Consider the following 13,187-nt stretch of genomic DNA (forward strand, 5'->3'; position numbering starts at 1 on the left):
ACACATTTGAAAGTGTCTATATATACCAACGTCGGACGACACTTAACAATAGTCAGTGGTTCAGTTCTTGTGAAGTAGAAGTGACCAGTGCTAAATTTTAGTAGCAATATTAATTTCGAACAAAATATGAAGTTTTTATATATCTCCATACTTTTCATTGGAGTATGCTGGGCTGACGATCGAATTTTGTTTCGAGACGACGATCAGCCCGCTGCGCCTCCTGCTTTCAAGAATAGAATAGCATTGGAAAATAATCTTTCACCGGTAAAATAGTCCTCATCAATTATTATAGGAATTAAACCTCAAAAATCTTAAATCTCAATTTACTACGATGTCATCTTTTGCAGTACGTATTGGCGGCGGCTGAAAAAATCACTAAATTCAGTTTCAATTTAGATGAAGTTCTACAAAAAAACTCTGAAAACGATGAAGATAATATTCTATTTTCGCCAGTAAGCTTAACATATCTATTGGCTATGGCTTTAGCTGGGTCGAATGGTCAAACATTTGATGAGATTGTGAAAGTTATGGGTTTCGAACCTTCAAAACCTATTCGTGAGAAGTCAGAAGCCATTCATTTCATATATTCTCAATTATTTTCTAAAATGTTAGATGCTCAGAAGCAAGAAAATGGACCCAAAACTGAGTTGGCAACAAGTATGTTTGTGCAAGTACGTAGCAATTCAATATTTTAATATATGGTTAATAATCTTTTCTTTTTCAAATCTGATTTATATTTTTTCTGTGATTAACTTTTTAACATAGGAGGGCTATCCAATACGTCAAGAGTTCAGAGCTCTCATTGAAGTATTATACAAAAGTGATATTATAAACGTAGAGTATAGTGATGGTCAAAAAGCTTTTGAAACCATCAACAACTGGGTTAGTGAAAAAACAAAGGGGAATATCAAAACATTATTCGACCAGGCTCCAGATTCTGACACTCGTGTTGTTTTGGCATCTGCATTGTATTTCAATGGCCAATGGGCGATGGAATTTAATCCGGAAAATACTGAAAAGTTCGTAAACTTAAAGTATTTAGAAGTTTATTATAACGAAGTAAGGTACTAATGAGTTTTAAATATTTTTTTAGGAGCATATTTACTGTGAATCCTGACAATAAAGTTGTCGTTGAATCAATGTTCAACAATAACAACTATTCATTCTATGAAGATACAAAATTAGGCGTGAGACTCGTTGGCATTCCTTACGAAGGACAAGATGTATATTAATTTCTTTTTTATATCTTATATTATTTGCTTACTGATAGATATAGCTGAATTAAATTGTCCTCTTTTTCAGACTGTAATGTGGGCATTTTTACCTATCGGGGAAGGTACACAAGCTGTCAAAGATTTAAAAGCTCGCTTAACTCCAGAAATTGTCGATGAGCTTATTAGCAAGGCAAACAGCGAGCTTTTATCCATTGCTTTCCCTAAAATGGATTTGACTGGCAACTTAAATTTGAACGAAGCTCTCAAAACTATGGGAGTTACTTCTATGTTCGGTCCCGAAGCTGATTTCAGCGTACTGTCTCCAGGAAAAGGAGAATCGACCCAAAGGGTCCGTAGAGGTCGCAGCCAGGCTTACCGTTCGACTTTCGGTACCGATGAGCTGAAAAATTCAGGAGATCTTAGTCGGCCAGATCTGAATGTTGGCAATGTAGTTCACAAAGTCACAATGAAAGTTAACGAAAAAGGTACAGAAGCTGCAGCTGCATCCGGCATGGACCTCGGAAACCGATTCGGTGACGACTCTCGCTATGTTTATTTCAATAAACCATTTTTGTTCCTTATCAGAAATGAACAAACTAAAGCCATATGGTTCTGGGGTACTATAAATAAACCCACACCTAATGAAGAATTTAAACAGTAAAGTTTAAACAACTATAGTTATAAAAATATATTGTAATTTACAGTTTACACGAATAAAAGTTTTGTAATTTGAAAATAAAAGTAAGTTATTTGTCTGATTTAAACACATGAAAAATTTTATTATATTTATAAGTAGATTCTTTTTTGCATAAATGATCTGATCCTTTTTTTGAATAATCGTCATTTCATAATAAATTATACATTACAAGTTTATCAAAAGACTCCCATTATTAATTATCATTTGAAAATTTAATGTTCAAAATTTAAGTATCGTAAGAATTGTTGCGATGACGTCTTTAACCAAGTAATAAAAAGCAAATTTTTAACATCAGCTCGCGTATAAGCGTAACAATAATTCGCTCGTGCTTTCATTCGCATTCATGCAGTGATAAAACTTTATAGCGTCCGGCGCTTTAAGTCATGTATAACATTACGAATATTCTATATATCTCCGTATGAGAATATAGTTTTTCTAGCGCGTGTAAATTATTTTACCATGCAAGCGATCAAGAGGAGTTAAGATTTTAAGTCGACTTTATCCATTATCTTATAACGTCTAGAGATAATAATGTTGCATTATGCATACAAAATTGTGCGCTCGAAACTCATAGAACTGTCGGCACTTCCTCAGATTTGAAACGTAAATTCATACAGAAACCAGAGCTAAATCTGCGACACTGCATAACTGGCCTTGATTATTGACGTCAAGTAGTTTTCATTTTCAAACTCATACGAGCAAAACTATACTTTAGATATACTTATAATGATATTTGTATATTTGATACAGTGATTAAAAGTATAGTATAAGCATACCTTCGCCAATGTCATGACTTAGCATGACAGTTATAATATCATTTATCAAAGCGAACGAATTGAGGTAGTTAGCAATTGAACTCGTTCAACTTCCGGTTATCAATCGATTTTTATGCCATAAAATGTTGTAATTGGTGCATTCCAGTCTCTTTATTATGTACTTACTTAGTTTTTCTAACGCATAGACTATGTTGATTGTAAAATAATATTTTATTCATTACCTGAAACGATATATAAGTGGCCTTCTTTCTAATGACAGGAGATAACGTGAATATCGAGAACATGGATTGTTTTATAAACGGGTTTTAAAAGAATTTTTACACTTTTTGTTAGCATTACAGCACAATCTAGATAATGTGCACTTTTTGTACAAATGACTTTCAGTAATGGTACATGTAGAACGATTGATTGCTTACTTTTTTATGAACATAACTTAAGATTTGTTAAACACAGTATCTTTTGCTGATTATTTTTACAAATAAAGCACAAATTGAACAATACTTCTATGTGCTAACCACTAAATAACAAAAAATTCTTTCAAACCAATCATTACCGTTTACAAAAATGAAAAAGAATCTTAAATTAAACACGTTATAGTCCTATTATAGCCATCAAAGCGACGAAAGGTAAAACTTATTTTCATCACTGAGTGCGGGAAGTGCTATTTCCCGCACGGCGCGGCGTGCGGGAAAATCTTAAAATCGACTTCCTGCACTCGATGATGAAAAAAGCTATTTATGTATTTAGGAAAATTTTCACAATTAATCTTACAATATTAATGAAGAATTTCCATTTTTTCACCCTGAACATTGTTTTACACGTTTATAAAAATCGTAAGCGTGAAGGGTTTGAAATATTTTAAATGTATTCTTGTTTATTTGAAGTTTAGTACGGTCAAAACACAAATTGCCATATGGCTAATTTAACGCTTAAGGTGTGGTGTACGCAAGTACAGCGCCGCATTTAATTCCATACAGATTGTATCGGCCAGGAGTGTAATTTTCTTTTCTTATACTATTCTTGTTGCCAATAACATAATAATTTACTCAAAATCTGAGCTCTTGTTGAATTTTTTTATAAAAGTCTCAATTACTTGCTGTTGTATGTAGTGTAAATTGTTGAATACGGTATCATAATATTAGATCGGTATGAGGAATTAGACTTCACAAAATATACTGGGTAAAATAGCAAAGAAAAGAAATTGCTGTAAAACATAAGAAAATAGAAATGTTTGATTAGTTATCATTGAATAATTAATTTTTTATATCTAACGTATAACGTATATGCATTATGCATCTGAAATCAGATCTCTTCAATAACTAGTTGCTCTTCTAAAGACATGTACGAAAGAGTGAAAATTAATCAAAGTATTGAATATATTCAATACATCGCGTGATTGAGGGACAGGGAGCATACCTGTATCTCTTACCTACTGACCTCGGCCTACCTACTGCGTTTGACCACGAGTCAATTGATATTAGATCTACGTTATAACATTTATATATAAAATACATATTACATGTACCTCAAGTGCGGGACACATGCGAATACTCTTCCATAATAGTCAAGTGATCTTGCGTCACGCAAATTGAAAATGCGCATTTCGTTCTCCCCGCGGTCGAAGTCTGTGAGCGGTACAATCGTTACCCATTGCTTTCTACGAGACACGGGAGACATTCTCTTGACTCGATATTAAGAGCTTTTGCGTTACATGTTGGTTTATTGATTGATAAAAAAAATCCTTAAGTAATTTTGTAGTAGGGATGAATGAAATTTTTTAACAAAAATTCTAAATCAATTTTTCCCAGTTTATGAATTATCATAGGTGTTGACGTAAAGTAGCTAAAATAATTTTTAGTATTTATTAAATCTACGTTCAATTAGATTATTTTTTTATTTCAAACACATTACTATTTGAAAACTTTAAAATGTCTAATTAAAAAATCAAATGAAAATAGAGCCTTATATGATTTTTCAATTACACGTGATTCTAAGTCATTAAAAGGCCTTGATAATGCTGCAGTTATGCACCGAAAGGGAAAAGTTAGACAAGTAGATGCAGCGTCATCCTGTAAGACACATCCTTTCTCATTGTTTTATACTTCGGGATTCGGCTACTTTGCCAGAAATAACGAGCCCCTGTAGTCATTAGTGTGGAAGAGTACTCGATGAAATACCCCGGCTGACTCCAGCAGTTCCTGGGGGGCGACGAGTCCACACTCTCGTCGCAACGTTGCGTGTTCCGGTCGTCCGCGTGGCAGAGAGCGAACGAGCGAGAGAAATATTGGGCAGGAGAAAGAAAGAAAAACCCGAACGAACAACAAAGTACTGAGTGACTCGATTTATTGTTCGGCTGACGATGATACAATTGGAGCGAACGGGCAGAGAGAGACTAGGCCGTGCGCTCGCTTCAACGGTCGGATACTGTCTGGCCTCTCGCTGCGCGGCCCGACGCAGCGGCCCGGCAGCGAGAGGGGGTTCGCGCCGCGCGCGCCTACCGGCGCAGAGGCGAAGCATTATGACACGACGCCACAATACTCCCCTCCCAAAAAGACCATTTTTAATTCTCCTGTACAATAATTTTAAAAAAATACAAATGGCATTTTCGAATAAATATTGAGTTATAAATACAACATGTTGAATACAAAAATGTATAAATTTATTACAAAAAACAAGGAGCGCTATTAAAGCTATTATTTTTGGCTACTTTGGTACAATGCTTAGTACGTTAGACTGTAATTACAGTTAAAACAATTATTTAAATTAACTAACGGCGCCATGGCAGCTATGCCGATCAATAATATTTAACATAACTTGTAATTGTACGCTGATACACCTTTGGTTTAACAGAAATTCTTTATAGCTTAACAAAAAATAAGTATAATAATTATTTATTAGAAATAAAAAATATGAATTCGCTTAAATGCGAGGTAACTGAAGGAAATGGTAGTTAAACTACATAAATAACATTATTAAATTTTCGTTGATTAAAACGCAAACGTATGTGCTCCAGGCACTGATCATTGTAACAGTGGTTAATTTAAGTATTATCTTAAGCCATCTTCTTGAAAAAATAAACATCATTTCCGCGTACATCAGTTTCGATTTGTTTGGCTCTACGAGCCGCGTACAGCCAAGGCGGGCACTTCCGCTGAAGTACATAATTTCTTAATACAAGACGCGCGCCGCTCTCAATAATCGGCAAAAGACCTTGTAGGTCCAGGGCGAGACTATTCTTGACGTTGTCATTGAACACGACCAAAAAGCGAAGTTGCGGCAACAGCAAACGCTTGGCCAAGTTAGGTGTATCCTCATTCCAGCTTACGGTCAAACTCTTTAATTTAGACAGGTGTGAAAAATCGACAGCGTCGTTAAATTTAATATTAATCAACTTCAAATCTATAACGTTCGGCACACAAAGGAGAATCTCCTGTAGGCGTGGTTCGACAAAAAGTGAATTTGAAAAATCCAAAAATCTAATATTAGGGCAAATGTTCAATGACAACGCAAGATCGACACCGGGCTCGAGAATTAGTCTTGGCTTTACCGAAGAAAAAATAATCGCGGTAAGTGCATTACTGTTCGAAAACAGAGCATCCAGCAAACCACCGAGTTGCTGATCGGCGTCGAACGCCATCACATTGTGCAGCTGTAAAATTCTTACACGCGTATTTGAGACAATGGCGCGGGCCAAAGCTGCGAAGCTAAGCTGCCAGCAAAAGGACAACTTGACACACTCGGCGGTAGATTCGGAGAGAAAAGCACCGGTAAGCTGATAATTTTCGCTAATCTCGAGCCGATGTACAACAATTTTGGCGACGTGTGTATCAATAGGGGCCGTACAATTGCCCAGCAAACACGTCTTAATCTTAAAACTACTCGATAAAAAATCAATTAACTTATGATTAGTTTTGATCGCCCGTAGGTCGATCGTTTTCACATCTCGCAACGCGCACGCGTCTTCCCGGCTGCAACCAGATTCTCGCAACGCCAACAACGCATCCTTAACCGAACTATTACTAAATAAAGAATCGCGATCGCCAAATATTATAGATTTAGGTTTGTACTTTTTGATGTGATTCTTAATGATACGTGAAATATTACCATAATCGAAGAAAGGCCATGAAGGATCAAAATAGTTGAGGCAGAGGAGCGTGACAGCGATGGGATGATTGTAGAGAGCGTACGTCAGTTTATAGGCGTCACTAGAGTTAAGGTACTCAAAAATGCCAGACAATACCGGGGTATAAACAATGAGAGGGTGCGCGTTTAAAGAGCTCGAAAGCGGAGGGGTCCGTTCCGCGTCCGCAGGCGTCAACTTATAATAGTACTTATCGGGTTTAATTTGTGCATAACAAGGCATATATTTATTTTGTTTGGGGCTATAAAAACCAACGTCCAGCAACGCTGACAGCCCGGCACCTTGCAAGCGAAGCGATGTGAGCAAATCCACGCAATTAATGTGGCACCAAGAAGTCGGGTTCTTGCCGCGAGGTGTGGGTGGGTGCTTCGGGCGCGTGACTGTGCAGGATGGCGGAGCGGCGAAAGGCTCTATCAGTCGAAGGACCTCGCTCCGATTCATCCTCCTACAGACTCCGAAAAAATAAAGCCTGAGGACTGGCTTGTCCTCCACAATGAGACGGGGCAAATCTGGCAAAGGCTCAAAAGCTGCCGAGTCGGCACGAGTCCGACCGAAGCGGGCCGGCCTTAAACGATGCTGGATATCGTCCCTATACTTCGACGTCTCCATGCTGGTGATCTCTTCCATCACGCCCTCAGAAAGCTCGGCAATATGCGGAAAGCGGTTGATAGCTGCCTCGGTCTCATGGCGTAGGTGGTCGAACGCCTCCACTAGCTTCCTGTAAAAGAAGAGTTTAAGGGGGGATGAGAAACCGTTTTGCCTCTCTTTCTAGGCTGTCTGCTGTTTGAGCGCGCTTTTCTCTTGCCGTTGGCTTGAGGCGTGCCAGCGTGAGAGTATTCAGATGAAAATGAGGGTTGTTCAAGAGGAAGAGGAACATCAGCCGCTCCACCGGCAGTAAGCTCAGGATAATCAGGTAACAAGGCGTCGTCAATGTCGGCCGCATTCGCGTTCGTAGGGACTTGAGATGAGATCTGTTTATTATTTGGGGCAGGCACCGATGCCGTCACAGCGGTGGACGAGCCAGGCATATCGATAGACACAGTGTGCGCTGGTGCGCCAGTCGAGGTAGAGGGAATTGGGTGCGACGCGGCAGCACCGGCCTCAAGGGGACCTGGAGGTGGCGTGGCATCAACTCCGGCCTGATGGGCCAGAGCTTCATCAAGAAAATGAGCTGGTTTCAGCTGATCTACCGAGACCCTGACAATTCTGTTATCGACCTGAATCTCCATATGTTTCTTAGACGGGTCGCGCGAAATAACTCGATGCGGACCTGTGTAAGGTCTCTCCAGGGAGCGCTTACCACTCTTAATTATTTTAAAAACGTGGGAACAAGTGTCCAAGTCGGCATAATAAAAAGGTCTAGTAGTGTCTTTATGCTTCACTGGCAGCGGCTTCAAGCTAATCATATGGCGCAAAAAGGTTTCTTTAAAAGCACGTGAGTCATAATCGTCATCGTCGTATTCGCAAAATATACCAGGGATGCGCAAAGCTCTCCCATACAACATTTCGGCAGGGCTCAAATCGGTATCGAGGATCGGTCTGGTTCTCAACCCGAGCATTATCGTCGGCAACGCGTCGAGCCAATCTCCAGTTTCACTTCGACACATGAAAGCTGCTTTGATGTCTCTGTGGAAACGCTCGATCATCCCGTTCGCCTGGGGATGATACGGGGTAGTGTGGATCTTCTCGATTCCCAACGCGCGAGAGACCTCCTCAAAAAGCTTTGACTCAAACTGGCCACCTTGATCTGTAGTAAGAATCGAAGGGGCACCAAAACGTGACACCCAATGCTTAACAAAAGCGCGTGCAACAGTTTCAGCAGTGATATCTTGTAAGGGAACTGCCTCAGGCCACCGCGAAAAGCGATCAATCATAGTTAATAAATAATGAAACCCTCGGCACTCTGGGAGAGGGCCGACCAAGTCAATGTGTACATGCTGGAAACGTGCGTCTGGCGCCTCAAAGTGCATCGGCGCCGGACGGTTATGTCGAGTTACCTTGGACTGTTGGCAAGGCATGCAAGCTTTACAAAACAATGCTATGTCACGTGACATGGAGGGCCAAATATAAAATTTTCGTATCAATTTATCCGTAATTCTAGGGCCGGGGTGTGCTAGTCCGTGGAAAATGTCAAAAACTTTAAAACGCAAGGGACCGGGAACATAAGGTCGAATGCGCTCGGTTGAAACCTCTGCGAAGATTTGCTGATTCGAGGGCTGCCAGACAACCTTGCACAGCTTGAAGGGAGGAGCCGGATCCTTAAGGAGCCCTCTGAGCTCGTCATCATTCGCTTGTGCAGCTGTCAATTCATTTAACGGGAGTTTTAGGGGTAGGGAGATAGCGCTTACCCAAGTCGAGGGATCCGCGGACTCCGAACATGCAACCGATTGCGGCTCTGCCTCATCGAGTCGCGACAAAGCGTCAGCCACCGCGTTCTCCGAGCCCGGCAGATATTCGAGTGTCAGATCGAACATTGATAAGAACTCCACCTGTCTTCTACGTCGAGCCAAGGCGGTATCCAAAGGCTGAGTCAAAATCGAAAGCAGGGGCTTATGATCGGTGCACACGACGAAAGTGACACCTTCAAGGTAGTGCATAAAGTGCTTCACCGCGCCGACTATCGCCGTCAGCTCTCTATCGAAAGTAGAATAACCTCTCTGCGCGCGATCGAACTTGCGAGAGAAAAAGGCTAAAGGCTTCCACTGGTCCGCAGTCTGTTGTTCAAGGACAGCACCCATCGCGGAGTCCGACGCGTCCGTACACACTCGTAACGGGGCACCGTCCTGCGGGAAAGCGAGGTAAGCCGCGGCCGCGAGGCTCTTCTTAAGTTGCTCGAACGACTCTACAGCTTTAGAATTCCAATTGATAGGGGTCTTATCGCGTTTTTTCTGTGAAGTTAAAAGGCCGTTCAACTCTATCTGCAACTGCGCGCTTCCCGGCATGCAGTGATGGTAAAAATTAATCATGCCCAGGAAGCGGCGCAACTGCTCGACAGTTTGTGGGCGCGGGAAATTATTAATTTTCTCTACCTTGGCCGGCAAGGGTTTATAACCGTTACAATCAATTAAAAATCCGAGGAACTCGACCTGACTCGACTCGAAAACGCACTTATTTAAATTTAATTGCAAAGCGGCCTTTCTAAGTCTCTCGAAAACAATTTCAACATGCTTGCGGTGCGTCTCGACGTCGGGAGAAGCGATAAGGATATCATCTATGTACACGTAAGTAAACGGGAGGTCGCCCAATACCGAATCCGCGTATCTCTGAAAAGTCTGCGCCGCGTTGCGCATCCCGAAGGTCATTACCTTGAATTCAAAGAGTCCAAACGGAGTAATGAGTGCCGTCTTGGGACGATCCTCCGACCTGAGCGGAATTTGCATGAAGGCCTTCTCAAGATCCAGCGTGCTAAAAACGGTAGCGTTAAACAAAATGGTCGAAAAATCCTGCAAACGTTTTACCGGATATTTGTCGGGAACAGTTACACTATTTAATTTACGGTAGTCGCCACAGACCCTCCAGGAACCGTCTTTCTTTTCCACTAAGTGGATCGGGGACGCCCACGCGCTATTCGAGCGCTCCGCCAAATCCTGATCAACGAGATCCTGGAAAAATTCCTGCGCCGCCTTCAGCTTCTCCGGCGAAAGCTTGCGACAGGACTCTGAAACTGGACGACCTGTGGTAACAATCATGTGGCAAACCTTTGATTCCTCAAGCGGTTTTCTGTGCTTTGCATCGTATAAAGTGGGAAAACGCAACAAAAGATCGCGATATTTCTGGTCGGGCGATAATAATGATAAAGAAAAATTTGGGGACCGGATGCAATCGCCGGACGCGAAAACCGTGCCGTCGCGACGAAGCAACCGCTTGCCGGCCAAATCGATCAAGAGTTTAAAATCGCAAATGAAATCAGCTCCGAGAATAGGGTACGGAACGTGAGTAGCCACAAAGGTATGCACGAACGTCTCGGGCTGGTTAAACTGCAGCGTCAGATCATGCGAACCGTAGGTCTTCAGAGGCGATGCATCAGCTGCATAGAGCCTAAGGCTCGACTCGGTCGCAGACTCTACCAGTTCGCGGGGTATAACCGATACATCCGCACCGGAGTCAATCAGCAGGCTTAAATTACTGCATTTGTCAAAAACATAGAGTCTTTTAGATACAAGGGGTAAACTATTTACACACGGGGAAGATGGGGCTGTAGTGGCATCAATAGAAAGGCCCGGGTCAATGCACCCCACGATTGGCCCGGAAACTAGTTTTTTGGGTAGACCAGATGCTCCAACGGACAGGGGCGTACGCATTTTCTAGCCTGAACGTCGAACTTTGCGTGGTATACGCATAAAAGGCCTCGCGGCATAGGGTCATCGGAAACTCCAGGGGTAGGCGCAGAAACACCAGCAGCCGGAACACCCGGGCCGGCGACAGTCGTGGCTCCATCCTGGACGAAAACGTTATTTGAATTATTATTAAAATTATTTACAGAGTTTTGCTTGTGATTATTATTAGCGACATTCGGGTTAATTAAGCCAACTTGGCTGTTTGCCGAAACTTGATTATGGAAATTTGACTGATTATTGAAGTAATTTTGACTATTGTGTCCATTCGAATAATTATTATTGTTGAATCTATCTTGACTATTGAAAAAACTCGCGTTACTAAAATTTTGACTATTTTGATTGCTACAGAAATTTGCGTTATTTGAATTTTGACTGTTCTGACTATTAAGGAAATTTGCATTATTAAAATTTTGGCTGTTCTGATTATTTAAAAAATTTGCATTGTTAAAATTATGGTTATTTTGATTATTAAAACCCGGACCATTTGAGTTTTGAGACTGAGAAAAATTTTGATGCTGATATGCGCGATTGTATGAATTAAAGTTTCTTTTATTATGATTACGAGGAAAATTACCTCGACCAAGAGCGCAACGACTGCCGGGGCCCGCGCGGCCATCGCCGCCGGTGGGAAACGCCGACATCTGGAGATTATCATTACAAGCGCCATCATTAATAGATGTGCGCGACCTTCTATCATTTAGCATGACCTGAGTAAGAGTGTCAATGGACTTCTGAAGCCCCGCAAGAATCGCGTTTTCTTGCGCCGAGGAAGTAAAACTATTCGGGCCAGCGTCAATTTTATGAACCGACGGAAACACCTTGTCCGCCCCCTGCAGTCTATAATATATCTCGTCAGCGCGCTTGACATTGTCCCTCTCGTTTTCAATCGTTACTTCCGAGTCAAGGTGAACGGCAATGTGCGGTGGAAGCGTCAAAGACCACCATTTTAAAATCGCGTTTCTATTAAACAATTTATCACCCGATCCAACGAGAGAATCAAGGTAATCCGACGGCAGCTGATTTCGCGCACCCAACGAGCCGTCGCGAAATCTTAGGAACCTGGTCTTTTCATGCTCGACATATTTCCTCAATAAGAGCGATCGAAGTGCCTCATATTTATTGTTGCTCGGCAGGCCACGCATCGAATCACCAAGCTCCGCGATAACATCGCTGCCCAAGGAAGCTAGTGTGTGAATAAATTTATCATGATCAGAGAAAATGCCGCACGCGTTCAATTTTTGCTCGATAGTGTCCAGCCAAAGCTCTGGCTGTTTTCTCCAAAAGGCCGCAAACGAAAACGATTTATTCGAGGTAAAAGATGAAGTAAGCGAGGGGAAAAAACTTGACCTGCTTGGGGGATTAAAATTATCTGAACCGGCCTGGCTCGACGGTCGATCGCGATTCTCCAACGGGTCGAAACTCGAAAGCGGCGGCAAAACCTGAGAGGTCTGCTGGGGTTGGCAAGCACCACTTTGAGGCAGGGCGGTAAAACCTCGATAAGACGAAGCTGGGGACAAGTCTTCAGGAGTAGAAGATTGTAAAGAGTTAACCTGCAAGGTTACTCGAGAGCAGCTCATGGGCTGCTGATTTACGCAATGAGTATTAATTAAATCGATAAGGGTTGGTGCAGCTGCGCTGCTCACAGCAGCGACAACAGGGACCGCGGTATCCATAATATGCGCCGACGCGGAATTAGCAGGGTCGATCTGCGGCGGGACCGAGGGCGCGTCTGGGGGAGTCATGTCACAGTCTGTTCAGTAAGAGGAAAGAACAAGGATTGAAGGTACAGAAGAAATGATTATGAAAAAAAGAGGTCTATTGTAATGATGAGGGAATAAAAGGGAAAGAGGGAAAAAATGATTTAAATGGATGCGGCCTGAAAACCAAGCGAAGCAAGGTCGCGCGCCGACAGGACGAAGCCTTCAGCGTATGAATTTTTGCAATGAGAAAAAAAGCAAGAATAAATGAATGAAATGAAAAATAATGATTCCTATCAATAAGTTCAAACCCAAATCTCGATCT

The 13,187-nt window shown here is 41.9% G+C and overlaps 1 protein-coding gene across 1 annotated transcript; it reads left to right on the forward strand.

Annotated features, from left to right (window-relative positions):
• The first annotated feature begins 101 nt into the window (after positions 1–101).
• Positions 102–1,910, forward strand: LOC106652390 (neuroserpin-like). Its single transcript, XM_014371317.2, has 5 exons — positions 102–264; positions 348–671; positions 766–1,019; positions 1,094–1,223; positions 1,303–1,910. The coding sequence occupies exons 1-5, from the start codon at positions 127–129 to the stop codon at positions 1,873–1,875; spliced, it is 1,419 nt and encodes a 472-aa protein (XP_014226803.1). The 5' UTR covers positions 102–126; the 3' UTR covers positions 1,876–1,910.
• The last annotated feature ends 11,277 nt before the right edge of the window (positions 1,911–13,187 follow it).

Source organism: Trichogramma pretiosum, unplaced genomic scaffold (assembly GCF_000599845.2).
Source record: "Trichogramma pretiosum strain Unisexual culture from Peru unplaced genomic scaffold, Tpre_2.0 scaffold26, whole genome shotgun sequence".
Classification (NCBI taxonomy): domain Eukaryota; kingdom Metazoa; phylum Arthropoda; class Insecta; order Hymenoptera; family Trichogrammatidae; genus Trichogramma; species Trichogramma pretiosum.